The 20,866-nt window shown below is 49.1% G+C and overlaps 1 protein-coding gene across 1 annotated transcript; it reads left to right on the forward strand.

Moving 5' to 3' along the window:
- Positions 1-1,274: 1,274 nt before the first annotated feature.
- LOC117856713 (uncharacterized) lies at positions 1,275-2,787 on the forward strand. The gene has a single exon (XM_034739086.2). The coding sequence runs from the start codon at positions 1,478-1,480 to the stop codon at positions 2,477-2,479; it is 1,002 nt and encodes a 333-aa protein (XP_034594977.1). The 5' UTR covers positions 1,275-1,477; the 3' UTR covers positions 2,480-2,787.
- The last annotated feature ends 18,079 nt before the right edge of the window (positions 2,788-20,866 follow it).

Genomic DNA, 20,866 nt, shown 5'->3' on the forward strand with positions numbered 1-20,866 from the left:
CAGAATGCTGGCCATATATAATCACACGCCAGCTTCGCTGTAATTTTTTTGAGACTCATGAGGATATCATAGGCTTCAGTAGTCCATCTGTCCTCTGTTTTACTATAGTTGTTAGCTCTGACACCCGTGTCTTCCTCTAAAAAAACACCTGTTTGTCCTCATTAGGGCCAGGCCAGGTCTTCAAAAGCCGTGCGCCGTCTACGCGATAGATGCTTGTGTAATCCAAGAGAACAGCTCAGCTGCCCAAACCACAGCTGGAGCACGCATTCGCCGGTAAACAATGCGATCAGCGCGTACTGACGCCATGGAGCCATGGAGGAGGAACAGCATGCTAAGTTGCTAACAGAGGCGTTGTTTATGCTCCGGTCGCGCCGTGCGTAAGCGATCAGTTTCTGTTCAACGCTTCAGTTACGTAGTATTGTGGTACGTTAAAGCTACTACGCGCCAGTATACTGGACAGTTGTACTGGGGGCAGTGGTGTACAGTTGCGAGGCTGCGAGAGTGGAGTTGCCGTAGTCAATGCCCGGTACTCGCCGGCTTTCAACGCGGTCATGCACAGTAATCTGGGGCAGTTGCAGCCTTGCAGAAAAAGGGTAGTTGGCCGCACGGAAAGCATGTAGCTGATCTTGTCTTTTACTTTCCCCAAACTGTGCTGCTGCGACCCAACTCTCCTCTCCTGCCTGCCTTGCACCGTGTTTGGTTTGGCAATTGGCACCACCAGCTCTACGATCACAGAGCTGTATGTACGTAGCTCTTTCACAAAGGAGCCCTTACTTTCTACTGGATCACGAGCGTTCCACGTGCACGCAGCTCGGCGCTCACGAGCGAAGTGAGCGAGAGCCACCACACGCGCACACACCATGCGACGCAGCACAAGTAACAAGGCGACATTAGCGTCGCATGAACCAATTTTGTACGTATTCCTTGTTCGTAAGCTAAATCCAGGCCCAGCAAAGCCGAGTAAACGCATCCGGGATACAGCGAGCACGGCATCCGGCGCCGCCCGTGGACGACGTCGTAGCCGTACGGCCCCCGTCTCGGGCCATCTCCCCACTACCTCGTTACGTCATTACGTGCCGATGCCTGTCCCCATCGGCCATCTCGCGTGGAGTAGAGACCCACCCCATCGGCCCTGACCCCATCGGCCATCTCTCTCGCGCGCGCCAGAGAGGCAGCCACAGCGAGCGCCCACGACCCGAGCCCAACGCCCCAAACCCCACCACCACACCACACGACCCGCCCCCACCACAACCCGGGACGGCCGGACGGCCGGACCTGGCAGTTTTTTGTTGCTAGCTCGCGGCGCGGGCGGTTAAAGCCGCCGCGCGCGAGGCCGCATTAGCCCGGCACGAAGGCGATAGACCAACAGCAACTCCCGCGCGCGCGCCTCGCCCTCTCTCCACAGTCCACACCCACGCCGCGAGCGCGATAGACGAAAGCGAGAGCGCACGCGCGTGAGCGGCCGAGCAGAGAGCACATGCACCTCCGCGAGGCGATGGAGGGCTCCGGCGCGGGCGCCGGCACCGGGCGCAAGAAGCTCAAGCACCGCCTCGCGGCGATCCTCTCGGTGTTCTCCCGCCGCGCCGGGGGCGGCAGGAAGCGCCGCGAGAACGAGAACGAGGACGAGGCGAAGCCGCCACCGCTGGCATTCCCGTCCTACTCCCGCCTCGGCATCGGCGGCGGCGGCAAGAAGCCCGGGGGTGGGATCGTCGAGCGCAGGCTGTCCCTCTCAGCGCCGCGCGCCGCGCCGCTGGTCCACATCACCATCGACTGCGCGGGCCGCCGCTCCGTCGACGCGGCCGACCCGTCCCTCCTCCCACTCCCGCCGCTCGACGCCGCGGACAGGAAGGCGGAGCGGCGGGTCGGGGCCGGCGACTGGGAGGGCCGCAAGTGCCCGCCGTCCTCGCCGTTCGTCGCGCACCTGCCGCCGCTCCCGCCCGTGGCGCGGTGGAAGGAGCGGGCCAACGGCTCGTCGCGCCGGCTGTCGACGCACTCGTCCCGCAGGCTGCTCGTCAGCAGCTCGTCCTCCGACGACGAGTACGACGAGGACTCGAGGAACCTCTTCTCGTCGCGGAGCTTCTCCTCCGACTCGTCCGACTTCTACAACTGCCCGCGCAAGAACACCATGGCGCGCGCCTCCGTCTCGGGCCCGTGCCGCGCGCCGCCGGCCCGCGCGCGGCGCGGCGCGTCCCAGAGCTGCCGGTACAGCTTCGAGCTGCCGCGGGGCTCGACGGCGTCCGCGGCCACGGACGGCGGGTTCGCGGTGGTGAAGCGGTCGGCCGACCCGTACGAGGACTTCCGCAAGTCGATGCAGGAGATGATCGCCGAGTGGCCGGCGGGCGGGGACGTCGGCGACGCCGGCGAGGGGGAGCACAGCGCGGAGCGGCTGCTGGAGACGTACCTCGTGCTCAACTCCCCGCGCCACTACCCGGCGATCCTCGCGGCGTTCGCCGACGTGCGGGAGACGTTCTGCCCATGAGCTCTTGTCGTGTCCGCGACGATCGGCCGGCGCGCCGATGTGATGTTGATAGGATTATTAACCTTTGTCAAACCGAAGTAATGGCACTAGAATTGTGCGTGTGCTCTGTTCCGCGCGTACGTGCATTTGGCTCTGTCGTCCTTGGCCTGCTAACCACTGCTTAATTCGACTCTGTTCTGCAGTCTCTGTCTTTGATGGTAAATCTTTCTTAGTCTCCTTAATGTTTGTGTGAGCTTTGGGCTTTGTTGAGCGCGTAGCATGTAAATACTTCTCCATTTTGTGGATAATGGACTTTGTAGCTTAGAGCATTTCGTGAATGTTCATCACATTTTGAGAAAAATGGATTTGTGGTTCCAAAAAAAAACATGGATTTGTTTTGATGACACCTTTTTAGATATACTAGTTTTGGATTAGCGATGATCTGTACTCTGCAGTCTGTACCATCTCATCGTAGCCGTCGACTCTGACAAAAAGAACCATTTCCTGAAAAACACGGTCCAGAAATCCTCCGGGCATTTGACTCGATTTTCTATTCCATCGCCGCCCGCCTTCCCCAAGTCCCGAATAAACAAATATCCTCCGCGACGAAACGCAAATGATTGAAAACGGATTCATAATCCCAAGTGCATGTGGCATCATTGGCGACGAAGCGTACTAAATTCATTTCTTGACGAAGAACATACTCTGCGCTCCGTCTGACCCTGCTTCAACGCGGGAATAGAAAAAACGTGGAGGAGTAGCCGGCAAACAAAACAACCAAAAGTGTCAAAACTGGCTGGGAACCTCATCATCTCGATTCCCAGGCGTAGGCGTATGCCGCAGGCATTACCGGAAATATGATAGTGCCTGGAGGTCTCTTCCCGGCCGTCGTGCGTGCTTGCTCTGGGAACGTTGCTAGCTACTGCTCCGGGGACGTCGTCTCGGCAAAGGACCCTGCTCGGAGTCGGAGCAGCCATGTGCGCGCGCGACGGTTGGCCCGGTTGGTGACCACCACACCATCCCATCTGTGCGCGATGGTTCAATGGTTGGCGAACCGCATCGCACCAACCAAGCAGCCGGCCGGCCGCGGCGACACCGCCTCGACGCGATTGGGATTCTTGTCCGTCGCCATCGGCTGCAGGCCGTGCCCGATTGACTAGGTCGGGCAGCCGCGGCGAGCGCTGTGATCCGTGGGGGCATCGGCTTCCTCGCCCGGTTGCGCGCGCGCGCGAACGTACGCCGTCACTCAGCTCTGAATCTCGAAGCCGCTGGCAGCCGGGGACACGACGACGGACGCCGAGCAGTAGATTGGATGGGTTCCATGCGCTTGTCCGCGCCCGTGCCTGCCTGGTGCCGCTGCTGCCCACTTGATCCGTTGATGGATGGATCGATCCGCCAGTGCGCTCGCGATTCTCGCGCAACGCGACCGCACGGCGCCACACGGCGTGGAGCGAGCAGAGAGGCCAGGACACAGGCGCCCAGGCCCCGTCCCGTCCGGGCGCTGCCGATCGATCGATCGAGTGATCGACCGAGACGTGACGCACCCCAGAATGTTGCCAAACCCCGTCGCGTCTTGTCGCCGCGGCGCGTGCTAATCAGCGCCCTCTCCCTCCCTCCCCGCGTCTAGCCACGTAGGCTTCGTCGTTGTCCCATGCATGCATTCGATGTCGCGACGTCGCGCTACAGGGTCTATCAGATACGGGGATCAGGGCAGCGGTTAACTGTGTCTCCTGTAGTCGTGCGGCGTCTACGGCCTGGCGATTCGCCGACCACAGCGTATGACGGCGTGAGCACCTGAGATTTACGAGAACAGTGCACGCAACGTGACGGCGCTCTGCGTTCGGTTTTCCGTGTGTGTCCGTTCGTGCGGAAAAAGGCCGGAGGGCATGACTGACGTTTCGAAGCATGGCCCTGCCGCCCGTGCCCTTTTTGGCGACCTGTCGGACGGGATGTTTTTGGCCCCCGCCGCGCCCCGGGTATCCCGACGCCGCAGTCACGTCCTGTCCACGCTCGGTTCCGGCCGTGGAGAGCGCCGAAAGCCTCCAAAAGGCGCACCAACTCGCCGCGCCTGCATGCTCGCTCGTCTTCGGGCACAGGGAAGCTAGTTGCCAGTACTACGGCGCGCGCTACAGTGCCCATGCGCTGCGATATCTCGTTGCACGACGAGTGCGCAACTACGAGATTGATGAAGCATCGAGGCATCGACAGTCTGGAACGGCTGCTTCGCCTTGTTGCGTCTAACAAGTAGTAGGATTATAGTAGTAGTAGCACGCGTGTCTACGGCGGTGGGAACAGCCCTAAACACTTTTAGACCTCCCTAAAACACACTAAAAAACTGCCTCGGAATTTGTGGGCGTGCGGATGCAAGCGCCAACAAGAACGCCCGGCCCCCAACAAAGATTCCTCCACGGAAGGGCAGGGCGATCGCGATCGAGCAGAGGCAGAGCTGGCTCGGCGGCGGCCCCGGGCGAAATTTCCCCCCTCGATCTGCCGCCCGTGGCCCCGCGACGAAACCGGGCACGAAGCTCGCTCCACTTCAGCGTCCAACACGTGGCGATCGACGCGCAGGATGGGGCACGGGGCTCCTCCATCTCCCCCTCTCGACGTCGTACTGGCAAGAGGAAACCACGGTACCTCCCTCCTAAAAAAACTTGGAAACAAGGGAAAAACACGGCAGCTGGCTAGTAGTAGCGTGCTATAGAGTAGAGAGAATCTACGGATTAGGTAAGCTAAGCTAAGCTAGCTACGCGTGTTTAAATTTGGCCTAGCTGTACGAACGAGTGTGTAGTTGTGTTTTGTCTTTTCCATGTTGGGGGATCGATGGATAGATCATGAGCATGAGTTGTGTGCTACGTACCCACGTACGTCGTCGTGACACGCACTTATCGTGCCGAACCACCGCCTCCGTCCTCTTTCGTCGCCTCTGCAACTGCAGGTGTTGTTGCGTTACCAGTGCCCCGCTGTTCGTGATGATTCAGCAGCACAGATGACCGCCGCCTCATCGTGGCTATTCTAATAAGATCGATGCATCGTCCATTGGTATCGAGGGAGATAAATAGGTGCCAGAAGATCTATGATTATGCAGCGAGGAAGGTTCGTCGAATGGTGCGCACGTTTCTTGTTTTTTCGGAATAAGATCGTACGGGAAATCTTGTGCCCAAGCTAAGCCATGCGTGCGAAAGAGGAGATCCAGTGAGAGAAGCGAGGTTTGAACTTTGAACTGATCATTAAGCTGCTAACGGTCATAGTCTGGGTATCAGCATAGCCCTTTTAAACGTTACGTGTGTGCGATGCAACACGCTGAAGTTCAAACAAAGCCTGAAGTCCATGCCTCCATGGTGGACTTTTGGAGGGGAGGAAGAAGAGGAGATGTGATAACACTGCAACACTTAATCTTTATATCCGATCAGTATTCTCATTGACTACGAATAAGATAATAGCTAAAGCATGGAATGAAACTGAACTCTTGTGATTTTTAACTTGGAATCTCATCAGAATGTGCATCTACATGTACTGCACTGGAAAAGAGCTGGCGATGTACCGCGCCACCTTCGGTGAAAAGAGAGGATGCTGCAGTGTACCGCCGCAGACAGGAGCACCACATACAGTACACGTACGCACGCACCACCGCGACCAGTTTTTAAGGGACACGACACTGATTTATCCGCTACGAGTAGCATAGGGCCCCTCCGCCTAGCCGCTGTACGACTGCGAGTGTAAAGGGTGAGTGAATGACCGGTCCCGTCTGTCTGTACAGTACACTGTATATTGTAGTACACTAGTACTCCTATACGTTGGGCAACCTCCGTGCTTATACATCAGCTTCGTCGTTACTCGTTTCTCTCGACCGTATACTGCCATTACTCGGCAGGCATGTACTCTCTGCGGTCGGTGTCCTGTACCATACAGGGCTTGGAAATCGTACATGCTGCTTCTATGTGTCACTGCAGTCCTATGTTACGTACCGTGACTGTAGGGGGTGGAGCCCGTACCATGTACGTTGATCCATCAGTCCGTCAATGGGACTGGAGGCGGAGTTTCTACTGCTGTTATCTTTCCCCTCGGTCCTGTCTAGTTTGGTTTAGAGTTGGCCCTGTCATTTTTCTGTCCGCTGCTCGGCTTTTTTGACATGTCCAAGATGCGGCACAAAAAGACTTTAGGCCGTGCTCCACATCTTGGCACGGTAGGTGACATGTCAGATGTTTTGAGTATATAGCACGACAATGGAATCTTAGGGTTTGTTCGGTTGCTCTAACGGGTTTCACAGAACTGTATCCTACATTGTGAATGAGAGAAGATGAGCTAAGCGAAACGAATAGAGTCTTGTTGTAGATGTTTGGTTTGTTGTACGCGTATGCAAGCGATCCTGAATGTCAGAGTAATCGTGGATCCGAAGAAGATGCAATGTATCCTTGAGCTTGCATAGCGGATGCAGCCTATAAACTTATCAGGATCTCCTTCTTCTTCTTCTTCTTTTTTTCTTCCTTCCATTCTCCTTTTCTTTCTCAAAAATTATGGAGGAGCTATCTCTTCTTCTTTCTAAAAAATTATGGAGGAGTTAAAGGGTAAGCTCCACTGTCCGAGAGGTGGTAGGGAGGCTTGAGCTCTGCCCGCCTCCACCGTTAGATCCGCTCCTGTATATATGGTCAACTAAGGGTATCCACATGTCCAGATATGTACTCATGCAAGCAACCAAACACTGAGATTATATGAGTTCACCGGTGCAAGATGGTGTTATGTGAGCAATCAAACATAACTATTGTTTCTTCTAATTTTATCCTTCGCTTTATCTATTTTCTCTAATCATGCTACGACATTGTGCAGGTACACCTATAAATTATAAAAAGGAATTACTGTTGCCATGAGTATTGGACCATATGCCTACGACAGTAGAATAGCCATAGGATGTCACGGTCTGTGACAACAGAATAGCATGCTTGACTCTAGCTGCAGTTCGGAATTCCTATATATTTTTCGATAAATTTAAACCAATCTATCTTTCATTGTTTGAGATTGAAATCTGGATGAACGTGTGAGATGAACGTGTGAGATTGATCTAAACCGGAGGAGCAGCATGTGGAGCAGGTGAACACCGCTGGTGGAGCAAGTTCGAGACACGTGTCGCCATAGAAGAAGGGTCCTAGCAGATGGGATGTTAAACGAGTTTCAAATTTCAAATAATTTTTTCTCTTAAATCATGATTCCAATTTGAAATCCATTTCAATCATACTATTCGTAGGGACTAAACAACACAATGAGCTCTAATATATTATTTCAATTTCCTGATATTTTAATATTTTTAATGTACTACTTCAAATTTTTTATTAACTATTTCAACATTTTTATGTATTGTTTCAATTTTTTATTTTTTATTTTCAACAATTTTCAATGTACTATTTCAACATTTTTTTAATAACTACTTTCTATGTATTGTTTAACAATTTTTATTTAATATTTTAACATTTCTAATACTACTTCATCAATTTTTTAATAACTACTTCATCCCTCACTTTATCCAAATTGTTGAATTAATATTTAAAAAATGTTGACGTATTTTCGTATAAAATGTTGATATGTTTTATCCAAATTGTTGAATCGAGATTTAAAAAATGTTGACGCATCCTGCGTCGCCTAGGGGCTGCTCTTTGCACGTGATTGATTGATGGCTCCTGCGGCCTGCTGGCTGCTGCCGCCTGAGCATTGGTGCGTGCAGGATGGTTGATGGGCCGTTTTATTCGTCGTTGGACCGTTGCCGGATCTAATCTGAACAAAAATGCAGCGCGGCCCGGCAGATTGAACTTTCCTACCTCCGTCCGGTCTCCGGTGCGTCGTTGTTGTTGCGAGGACAGGAGTAACTCAAAAAGCTCACTTAAAATTGTCTCAAAATTTTATTTAGGAAAAAATAAAAAAAATTCCCCGTCGTTGCCCCGCATGTATACGGAGGGCCGGTCCTTCCACAATCTTGGAATTTCCAACAGCTCACGGCCACGGCCCCCTCCCGTTCCCTCCAGTTCGGTCTTGCACGCTGCCAACACCACATGGCCCCGCGTGCCCGCGTCCTCTCAACCTCGCATGGATCGCTCCGCCGTCGCCTCCTCCTCCCGACCAGCACCGCCCGGCACTGTGCCCAGCCAGCGCGGCGCCTCTGTCTGGCCCGCACCCCGCTGCCACCGCATGGCCCCACACCCCCGCCTCCTCCCGGCCTCGCGCGTGGCTTGCACCCGGCCGACGCGCTGGTTCCGTCGGGCCCATGCTTTGCCGTGGCCCCGTGGCCTCCTCTCGGCCATTGTGCCGCCTCCCCTGCCCCCCACTCCCTCCCTCCTACCTGAAGCTGCCGCGCCTGGAGTCGAGTGGGAAGCCGAGTAGGGAAGCGTGTGCGTCTCCCATGCTGCCGTCAGCCCTCGTCCCGCACCGCTGCCGCTTGCCGCATCGCTGGCCCCCGTCCCTCGCAGCCCTAGGCTAACGCACCTCCAGCCTTGTCCCATGACACCCCGCACCGCCGACCACCATCTCACACCTGCGCCGCGCGCGTCTGAGGAGGTAGGGGAGGTGGGTCGTGTGGCGTCGGCGGCGCGCAAGACCGGACGGGAGGGGGTTGGAGGAAGAAGAAGAAATAATGAGATGGGGGAGAGAGCAGGGAGGTGCCAGGCTGGGCCCAATTACGATGATGTGGCCTGTTTTGAAATATTGAGGGTTAATTATTTGCGATATGCTATGGGTTGATATGTTTTTTAGAATTTTTTTTGAAAGAACTTCCAATATGTAATTTTGGAGAAGAACTTTTAGAAAAATCTTGGAGTTGCTCCAATCCGAGTTTACAACAAACAACAACGGTGAAAAGGCCAGTTCTCTCCGTGTTTTGTCCGGCCGGGTTGTCACGTCTTTTGCAGGCCCAACTGCCCAGGTGCTTTTGATCTGCCAATTTTCCACTATCGCCGTACCAACATGAGGCCTATGGAGTACTCCTACATGGAGAGCGCATTCGGTTTGGTACTTTGCTATGTCACTGCGCTGCATTTTTTTTCGAAAGACTGCGCTGAAGGCGGCTGCACGGTGCATTTGGACGGCTCCTGTGTCCAGCTATATATTTCCCCAAATCCCTGGATTACCGACGTCATGGAAAATTGGAAATCATGTTTTCAGCAAATCGAAATGTCCTATTGGCCTTGCTGTCAGTTTTTTCTTTTTAGCTCAAACGCTTGTCAAAGCTACAATTCAAATTCTGTGGTATGTGTTTGCTATCTAGCTTGTTCAATGTTGTATAAATCGCTTTATATAACAGAGACTATGCGGAAAATCGTTTTGATGGAATTTTATCCCGTTGAAAATTCGTATAAATGCACTGGCAGCCCATGGGCCGGTTCCTATCTATAAATATAGTCCTCCCTATTCAGAACTCGAGAGCCCATTCAGACGGCCGTCGGCCCAATCTCCCCGCCGGACTCTCAGGATTTTGGGCGGGAGGCGGCGAGGAGCCTAACAAATTCGCGGTTCCTCCGCCTGGTCAGTGTCGTGACTTGTCTCGGTTCATCGTCCCCAAAATTCTCCGGCAGCAGCGAGTTTCGGGGTCCGATCGTAATGGCGCTCGAGCCCGATGGAGGCCTCGCGCGCTCGGAGGCCCCGGGATCCCGGCATCCGCGGTGCCCGGTTGCGCGCGATCCCGATCGGGTTCCCGAGGCTAGGGTTCCGGGAAATTCTCCAATCCTTGCGAGGAGAGGTGAGGCACCGAAACCTGCAAGTTTTTCTGTTGCTAGTTGTCGCCACGGGTGATTTTGCGTACGATTCCTTTGGAATCTCGAGCGGGTTGCTGGGGTCGTGGGAACATTTATGTCGTGAAGTGGTCCGCAGGCGCGGCCGGATTGGATTGGGGTAGATTATAGTGCGGGGAGGTTCTTACGCTGGAAGCTGGTCCAAGTTGAAACGTCAAGAGTGATTTATGGTGGTTGAGGTGGATTCGCTTCCAGAAGGTGGAACTTGGTGCATGCATGGTGTGGTAATGGGGATTATATTCAAAATTGCATCTCCCTATCGTTTTGGATGGACTTGTGGTGCTGTAATTCCTCAAGGATATGCATGCGTCATACATGATGAGTTCCTATTTCTACATAACTAAGGGAGTCCTGCCTCTCACAAGCCTACTTACTGTTCACCACAGTTCCTCTCGCTGCTGGATACTGATTAGTTGTACTTCATGCTCTTGTCGTGCTGCTGCTATGTTAGCAAACCTTACAGTTTTTGGGGACAAATCATAAGCAATTCAATACTAGTACTTTTTAAAAAAAAAGGAAAATGCCCCTGCTTTTGTTGAAAGCATATGAGTTTTACACTAGGTTCGGATTGAGATGTGGTGTTGCTCACTCACTAGTCACTACACTTCTCTCCTTCTCACAGTAGGCTGACCATACTCTAAACGTTTGGTTCTTCTTCAACTCATGTACAGGAAGCTTACAATCAATAGTGAATGTAAAAAGCATGCCATAACAATATTCACTTTATGCAGCAGAGTATCATCCGTGTATGTTACAATATTAGCAATGGTCCGTCATGCATTATCTGAAAGTCGTCTCTGTTGTCTTCAGATTGTTGAAATTTTTTAGTTTCCTGTGACTATTTTTGAGAGTACAATTTACCTATGCTATTTATGCCAACTCTCAAGTGTATCACGCTGAGGATTTAAACGAACTTCCTATGTTGGAATAGCTCTGGCAAGTGAGATTGTTGTGCTGACAAGTGGCATGACGTAAAGGCTTGCATCTTAGGCAAGTGTCCTTTCAAGCTCATGAAGTTTCTGTGCTTCTGATATATGACTTCATGCTTGACACTGTCCTCTAATGTGGTCCATATTATCTTTAGTCTTGATGCTTTTTACATACCAGCATAATGGAATTATATTCAAAGGAACACAAGAAGGCCAGAATAGCCAAGTTCCAGCCTTCCTTTCCACAAAGTGCACCTGTTACTGATTGAAATCTATAAATGCACCGCACCTGCACACTCTAAACAATCATTCCTTCTTGTCACCCTCCAAGGAATATAATGCATACCCATATTTTTTTATCGCAAAGGATTGGTGAACTGCTTATGTACTCTCTCTCGTTATGCTGTGTGTTTGTAAGTTCACTATTGTCAGTTTGTCACTCAAGTATAAATACTTTGCATATACCTTTTTGAAAGTAAAGTATTTCCAATTTTCTAATAGACACCATTAACTCATTATGATAAACTGACGGAGCATGCTAGAGTTTTCACAAACTCAAGTGTTTCCAATTTTCTAATAGAAATCATTAACTCATTATGATAAACTGACTTGAGCATGCTAGAGTCTTCAGCACTTGGAATAATAAGATTGCATTCAAGCAATTTTTTAGTCGTATGATAGCTGCAAGGGCACTATTTTGAGCCAAAGTCACAATTGGTAAATCTGAAATGCTTATTTGTCGTATTCCCCTTTTCCGCAAAGGAAAAGAGGCGTATGCAGTGTGGAATATGGTTCTTTACCTTTTTTTGCCATATTTTTTTTCAGTGATGGCCTTAAACAGAGATGCCCATATTATTGTGCTCATGCAATTAGTCTACACACGCACAATAATCTTGCCCTTAGAAGTACAATTTGGTTAGTATACAAGGAACTTTGTAGTTTCTATACTTGTTTCGTGATATTTTTATTTTTCAAGAGAGGCAGACTTCATCAGCCATTCCTGCTTTATCTATCCTTTTGCATATCCAGTTACTTTGCATTGTGTCATCAACATGACCTAAACTATCCATCAACGACTTAACCTTAAGAGCTTTGATATTTAGTAGGAGTTACGTTTTGTTACCTTACTATATATAATACTGGCAGTATTGCTAAACCATTTTTTTTTCAGGGTTCATAGCAAGTTATGATTCTGTTCTTTATGTAGGTTTTGCTCCCGCATGCAGTTTTACAATGTAGAAGGACAAGCCCAGCTAGAATTATACAAATTAAAAGTAACCCACTGAAAAATTTACTTTCAGCTAGTTATGGTTTATGTTTTTTAATTTCTATTCATGCAAAGTTGTGATTGTTGTTTCAAAACTATTTAAGGTTATAGCCATTGTAGATTCTTGGGTGGTAATGATGCATCCATGCATGTTAAATGCCCCTCTACAAAGTAGATTATGGTTCGGCTATTATGAAATGTGTTAAATACAAATTGCCTTCTGTTACTTGTCATAATGACTCCCTTCTCTTACTCAATTTCAACCATACATGGTTGGGACAATGAGGTTAAAATGAGGATTAAATTGCAGTACTTAAAATAAGTATATATTTAGTTTATTTATCAGTAGTTTCCTCCCCTAATGTTCTAAGAAACCTCCATTCTTTTGCTTAGTTAATTCCATATATATACCCTATAGCCGTTTCCATATATTGGCAGTCAAACTCTAGGCTATTATCTGAAGAGTTTACTTCTTCTTTATGTAACATTCTACAATAAGGATTCACTTTTGGCTAAAAAAGTCAACAGTGACAAAAAGGCTGGAAAGTTCCTCATGTGCTCCTCTTGAAGTTATTTTAGTTTAAATAGACTACTTCACAGGATAGATTCTCAAGGTTTAAAGGTTGCAGTTGTATATTTCAAGCTACATGAGCATGCACCTTTGCTATTAGTATAATCGGTTATCAGAATCCAACAAGCAAAAGCACTGAACATGAAATTCATTCTGCCTTGTTAGTGGCTCTGGCCTCTTTTACGTAGTTAACAGTGGGGATACTCCAAAGTTTTCACTTTTCATAGTGGTTTATTTTGACACCATTGTAATGGATTATAAAATATGGTTGTATACTCCTTTCCTGATAAAAACAAGTTAAAATGAAGATTCTGCTTCATCTGTCTATTTTGTTGAAGAAACTTGTAGGCATGTTTGAGCTTTACTGTTTTGAGCTCTAAATTTCTCATCAGATTGTCATGCTTTAATAGGCTGCTTTTTATTCTGAAGGTACCTATACTAAAAAGACCAATACTTTATTTTTTACATATTTTTAGTTCAAAATGGAGCACAATGCTCTGCACTTTACAATGGAAAAGGACAAAGAGACATAAACCATAATGCTGTTTTCTCCTGTTTCTTTAGCAAAGTGGCCTTTTCTGGAAAGAAACTATGCATAAATATGAGAAAATTATAAATTTACCACTTGAAGGAGTCGTCTTCGCAATTTTGCCATCCAAATATGGCAACATAATCAAAGTGATGATATTTAGAATGGTATTTAAATGTGTAACAATGTTCAGCATAATCAAATTGCAGAGTCCACTCTTTGGAGGGGCCAATGTCCATTTTTCTCACCTAAATACAGTTCTTAGACTCTGCAATCTACTAAATGAAAAGTTGTATGTGTCTGTGACAATGCGCCGTTCTATGAAGCTTCTTATCTGTCATTTTGTTTGTATACCTGTAGGCTGAAGCGAATGGACTCTTTTGTCGCTGATTGCATTCTGCGCTTCTTTTGCAGCAACCCAAGGAATTCACAACTGTTTGAGGTATGTACATTTTTTTTCTCAGTGCAAGCTTTAACCATGAAATACTGCTAATATGCCCCCATTTGATTGATGCTGACTACTAATAGAAGCATTTATTGGTAAATTTGCATGGACTTCGGATTTCTGTAATGATTTTCAGCCTAAGGCTATGAAAGCACCTTTTTCTGGATACTGTTTCAAATATCAAGATGGAGGAATCCTACCGCCTCTTACGTTGCTAAAATCATTCAATGTCTCGAACTGTGAGGTAGGATTTCTATCACAATCACATCTGTTTGTAAATGGAGGTCCTAATGTGTTATTCCATTATTGTTTTACGTAATGTTTATTTCATATCATTCTCCATTGTGCTGAATGCTGTTTAAGTTGTTGCTGTACGTCACAAGCAACTCATGTCTAAGCAAAAACTGAATTCCAGAGCAGTATTCTCTTTTAGGGCATGATAATAATGATTAACCAAGTCTGGGAGTCTGAATGGCATCCAAATTCGCCTCAGTGAGGACTTGAGCTTGGGTGGTCTGGGCGTAATCTACTGTATGGCTACAAATACACATTGTGCACAAACATTATTAAACACGGGAAGAAGTGGTATACATATTCAGAAGATCTACACATGTTGTAGAGCATATAACTTATATCAAAAATTTGAAAATGAACCCTTGCTGTATATATATTTGGTTCGTGTTTAATGACTTAGCACTGCACTCCACTTTGACCAGGAGTAGATGTCCATACTTTTGTCCATCCATGGGCCATCGAATCTTCAAGCAACCACACGCATTAGAAACACCTGAATAACATGCACACAGCCACAATTGTATTTCTTATTTCTTCCAAGAGAAGCGTGGTTTGTATGATTGTGTATGGAAATTAGGAAACCCAGTCAGGAAATGATATCGGGTGTGTCGGAAACGAAGCAGTTCGATTGAGAACACGTCAATACCTGTCGGGAACCGATATTCCAAATCAGGAACACTGAACCACATAACCAGTTAACCACTTCAAACGCTCAATTCAAAGTAACATATATATTCATGGAAAAATTCCAATTTACTATCCTCAAGTATGAGCTAAGTCTAAATAACCCCCTAAAGAATAAAAAATCTACTTAACCTCTTGATTTTGCTAAACTAGATCAAAACATACCTTTAACCTATAATTGAAATTGGTTTTGATGATTCGGCAGAATTAGAAACCTGATTTGCTGACTAGGATCAACACGTCGGCAGCCAATGTGCCAGTTATGTTTACGTCCAGATTGGCCCTCCCGTCATGTGCCCAGCTCCACCACCACCGCCTACTGCTGTAAGGCGGCCGCGCTCCTAGCAGCTCGTGTTCCCCTACAACACCTGGCCGGCTGGCCCTGCGATGCCACCGCTTGCTGCGCAGAGCCTGGCCTCACGGCAGCACCTGGCCTTGTCCGGCCGCTGCTGCCTCCTGCTGCTGGGCGCACGGCCCTACCTCACGGAGGAGCATAGATGAGGAGCGGCGAAGAACAAGGACGAGGACCGCGACGGAACAATCACAGGTGAAAAACTCACCTTCCATCCACTCCCTTTTCCGGTTAATATTTAGTTCGGAACTAAAGATTCATCAACTGGAATTAAAACTCAGCCACTAGCGGGAGGCTCACCAACCGGAACCTTTTATCCTAGTTGCAAAGGCTAGTGGAAAAAAAAAAGTCCTAAAGGGCCCTTATCCCGATTGGTGTTTCTAATCAGGATAAAAGAGGGAGGGTCTTTTATCCCGGTTGGTGTTTCCAACTGGGATAAAAGGGTCCCCCACGAGTGGCTGAAAAAAGACTAAAGCCCTCGGACCCTTTAGTCTCAGCTTGTCTTACCAACCGGGACTAAATGGGCTCTTTAGTCCCGGTTAGTAACACAAACCGAGACTAAAAGATTCCCCACGAGTTAATACAAAAGGATTGCATCCCCTATATAGTCAGATGTGCTGTGTAGGTGAGATGATAAGGAAGCTACATGTGAGGCTTATGGTCGTGGGTTCGAATCCCATGCACCGCGCACGCACATATTTCGTGTGAAAAATCGCGTGACTTGTGACTTCCTTGGTGGGCAACCGTGACTTGTGTGTGTGTGTGTGGGGGGGGGGGGGTCCTGGGAATTTCTATGGTCCGGGACTAAGGACCCCCCCTGTCTCGATTGCTTTATCCCGAATGGTTTTTCGGAAGATTTGCTCCCTACCAACTAGGATAAAAGGTCAATTTTCTACCAATGAATTTATACCACATTCCCGCACCCTGCCTGGGCACCACTCATGCTGCCGCCGCACAAATTTATTGTCACACCGGTAGGGACGCCCGGCATCATGGCCACGGCGATGTGGCAGGAGGATATATGCATCCTTCAGGCTCCATGCTCGTCGGGCGCATTCCTGCAGCTTGCTAATCTTAGGCTCGTGGTAGGCGGCCCATGCGGCAGGCCGAGCTGCATGCATGGGCCGCCTTGATCTGTTCCAAGATCAGCAAATTAGGTTTCTAATTCCAACCGGTTTTAATTGTGGGTTAAAGGTGTGTTTTGATCTGGTTTAAAAGGTTTGATCCTATTTATGGGGATTCCATAAATATCCCATTCCAAAAATCGAAACAATCGGAATTTTTCGGAGATTGGCTGCAGTTACTATTAGCAGAATCAAGAGGTTAAGTAAACCTTTTTATTCTTTAGGGGGGTTATTTGGACTTAGCTCATACTTGAGGGTAGTAAATTGAACTTTACATATAGCAATCACCGATACTATCATAGTACATGCTACATGGGCCCTGTTTGGGAATAGGGTGCTAAACTTTAGGACTGTGTTGTGCTAAAGTTTAGCACCCTCAAATGAAGGGCTGAAGTTTAGCACATTGGGATGTTTGGATAGGGTGCTAAACTTTAGCACCTTTAGTGGCAAAAGACAATTATACCCCTCCTTTCCCTCCTCTCCTTTACCCCTCCTCAGCTTCCTCCTTCATTATCCCTCATATCTGCTGCCAACAAGCTCACCAACGCGCCTGCCGTCACTGTCGGCGTGTCGGGCCCCTTCTGCTCTTCCTCCTCCTCTTCGAGCTCCCCTCCTTCGCCCTCTCCACCACGTTGCCCCGACACGCCAACTCCTCTACTCCTCTCCCGCTGCTCCTCCAACAAATTCCCCCGTCCTCAGCTTGCTTGCTTGCTCAGATCCACCCAACTGCCTGCCTGCGCACGCTGCGAGGGGAGGGGAGGCGGCGGGGCCGGGCGGAGGAGGCGGGAGCTGCAGGAGGCGAGGCGGTGGCGGTAGCGCCAGCGCCAGCACCGCAGGCGGGCCTTCGCGTGGTGGAGAATGAGATCTACAACGTGGTGGGCCCTCCCAGTCGTCCTCTTCGGCGCCGAACGCGGAGCCCCTCCTCCCTGCACCTCCCAGCAGAGGAGGCCAGCCTAAGGGCGGTGAGGCCAAAGCTGCCGGTGGGGAGCTGGGGCTAGGGATTGAGATGGGACGACGACGCGGAGAATGCCGTTGCGACCGGCAGGCTGCCCGGAGGATGAGACGAGGCAGGGCGCGGCCCCACGGCGAGCGGCGGCGTGCAAGCAGGCGCTGAGCGCGAAGCAGAAAGCGGAGGCGGCGGGGCCGAGCGGAGGAGGCGGGGCTGGCGACGCGAACGAGGACGGGATCCTCGGTGGTGGTGGAGGAGGAGCCGGAAGGGCCCTCGCCAGCCGGGGCTGGCGCGGCGCGGCGGGGCGGGAGTGGGGACGGAGGGAGGGAGGCATGGCTGGCGAAGGCGGTGGGGCCGGGTAGAGGTGGCGTGGCCGGCGGAGGGCGGCGGGGAAGTGGCGGGGATGAGAGAGAGGGAGTGCGGGGAGGGGGGGCAATGGTGGAAAATGTTGGAACCGGGACCACTTTTAGCACTTTAGCACATTTTAGCATCTCTTGGATGTGCTAAAGAAAATAAAGGTGCTAAACTTTAGCACACACCCTTTAGCACTCCTGTTTGGGAACCCATGTGCTAAAAGGGGGCTAAAAGTGGGATGCCCATAGTACTGTAGTAGATACTAGATAGAATCATTGACGGATACATGACAATGACATAACCGGATAATTAAGTTGGACGAGTGAAGTTCCTAGCCTGACATAAAACCAAGTCTTGGATTCAGTTGACCGAGCCGTTGTCTGCGGAGGCCCCAGACGGCGGGCTGACTTGAGCTCGGCAATGGAAAGCTCGTCAATCGGAGAGTAGAGAGCCGGCGTAGTCTGGAGAGGGCTTGGGCAATGAAGAGGTGAGGCAGATATGCAGGTGATGCTTACGGGCGGAGACTAGAGGGATGGTCAGATGGAGCAGGGGTGTTGAGCCATTTTTGTGTCACCGGTGCATCATTGTCTTGGATGGAGAGGATTGGGAAGCAGTCGCTACCAAAGAGTGGTGAGAACTGAGGAGACAAGGTGCGGCCGTGCGGGGACTACGGTCTAGGGTTTGGTTGGATACATGAGTTTATAATAAACACCAGGTGGCAGGTGTAGACTAGAGTTGTCCATGGGCCGTTCATATGCTTGGGCTTGAGATGTAGGTTTGCTGGCCTAGAATAGGGGAATTCCTGTCAGGAATTTCACAGCCAGAAACCCTCCCCCCGATTTCGTTTTTTTCCATCCGTATTTCATCCATTTTCATACTATACCCAAAAATACTAGTAACGGGCAGGAAAAAAATGGCTAACCGCAATGGTTAGGTGGGAATCTTCCCGTCCCGCTTTCATCACTGACTAGGATATTCCAAAACTCTCATCTCTCTATAAAAGAAATGAAAAACAGTCTGGTCCTTACCACTAGCTACTTGCACCATAAGTCTCCTGTTGTTTCAACCTTGACTTCTCCCAGCCACGTCTGCTCTACCTGCAAAAATGTTGGGATGAGTTCTCTGGGTGTTTGAATACTTGAGCTAAAATTTAGTTGTTGTCACATCGAATCTTCGGAGGCTAATTAGAAGAACTAAACATGAGCTAATTATTAAACTAATTACACAGATGGAGGCTAATTCGCGAGACGAATCTACTAAGTCTAATTAGTTCATAATTTGATAATGTGATGCTACAGTAAATATGTGCTAATCATGAATTAATCAGGCTTATGAACTAATTATGAACTAATTAGGCTTAGTAGATTCGTCTCGCAAATTAGCCTCCATCTGTGCAATTGGTTTTGTAATTAGTCTATATTTAATACTCCTAATTAGTATCTAAACCTTCGATGTGACAGGACTAAACTTTAGTCTCGGAGATGAATCGTGTCATGTGAAAGGACTGTACACTCTTACCTCAACGGTACATTGGAGCTGTCCATTCACCAAAATAAAGGCAATAACATTCTAGAGTGCTGCTGCTGCAAGAATCCCCAAAAGCGATGGCGCAAGAGATCGCAATGTACGGTAGTGGGTGGTGAAGAGGAATCCAGTGGGAATCCTGGAGCCAGTATACTGGGAGAATGGCAGGCATGAGCTACGTCTCAGGAGTCAGGATCCTCCATCATTGGAAGATGGATCCTTGTAGCATGTGGTGAGTGTGCAGCAGGAGTGACTTCGGTCTGATTGGCACCAGGGCAGGCTGCTGCTCTTTTCTAGGGCATAAAATGCCGCAATTTGCTTTCACCCACTGAGGAAGCCAGTTGTTGGGTTTTCTATCTTTTGCTGCCCCGCAGCAGGTGGGCTTTGGTTTCCTGGGAAGAAAACTGGGTTTTGTGCGAGTTCTATTGTGTATGTATTCCATGCATGTCTTCTTAATGCTAGCAGCATATGAAATGGTGTCAGTGGAGAATACAGGAAGCTAGGTGAATGGCGAACCCATTTTTCTATTGCTACATTGCTGCACAGAGCACACCACACCAAAATTGCAGCGTTAGTTCTAGTCCTGCTGCACACCTGGCCCTGTTTGTAGGATATCGTCTTGCCCTTTTTAGCTGTGATCTACCTGTATGGCTAGCTAAAGCAAATGCTTTTCTTACCCCTGCAACTTACCAGGTTGACACCTCCCATGACAGCATTTCCTTACTACCCTACTTAAAAACAAAAGTATATAGCGCCTCCTATGTTTCCTTCTTGTTTATATCTCTAATCCCAAGTACAGATTTGGCTGTGCCGCATAAAAGCAGGAGGTGATCTGGAAAGCAAATTACCAGTAGGTTAAGGTAGTAAGATAGCGAGGACATCCTATTTCTCCTGAGTTCTAAATTTTTGTTCAAATATTCAACACTACATCAGTGCATTTAGATTCTTTCTGTTCTGGGCAAATTTCTGTTCGATTGTGTAGAACATGGGATCCTAGTTGAGTGCAGTGCCAATTCTGGTTTGTTTGGAGTTGACATTTCGAATTGTTAGACCCTACCGAGGAGAGATGTGGGAACAGCACTATTTTGTAGAGGTCTTCTGAATGCCAAAATGAAATTAGGTACAACACTTGGTCAGGTGGTTTGTAGGGGTCATTTGTCAGGCGCAGTGCGGGTATGTTCAACATGGATTGCTGACGGCTGGCAAGATGTGTTGGAAACAAGATGGTCCATGAACAATCATTGCAAATGTTCAACTGGCATATTGCTTAAATTTCCGATTTACGTAGGCCCTGCCATTTAGTGTCTCAATTCAAAGCACGTCTTTAAAATTATTCTTTGCTAGAGACATTCATGGTTACTTGACACTAATGTAGCTATAATTGTGCCAGATACTGACCAATGCTTATGTTTTTCAGGTCAACCAATGCTTATGGAGTTATGGTTTGTGATGCTTCTAGGATATCGTTTGCAGGCCAGCAGTTTTGTGGATTCTGTTAGGTTAGCTGCAGGAATAGGACTCACATTTCCGAACATAGCAGCTTACATAACTTTGGGTGCCTGAGAATCATTCATATTTAACTGCATGAGATCATTACTGAGCATTAGATAGGGCAGA

The sequence above is a fragment of the Setaria viridis genome, chromosome 5 (assembly GCF_005286985.2).
Source record: "Setaria viridis chromosome 5, Setaria_viridis_v4.0, whole genome shotgun sequence".
NCBI lineage: Eukaryota > Viridiplantae > Streptophyta > Magnoliopsida > Poales > Poaceae > Setaria > Setaria viridis.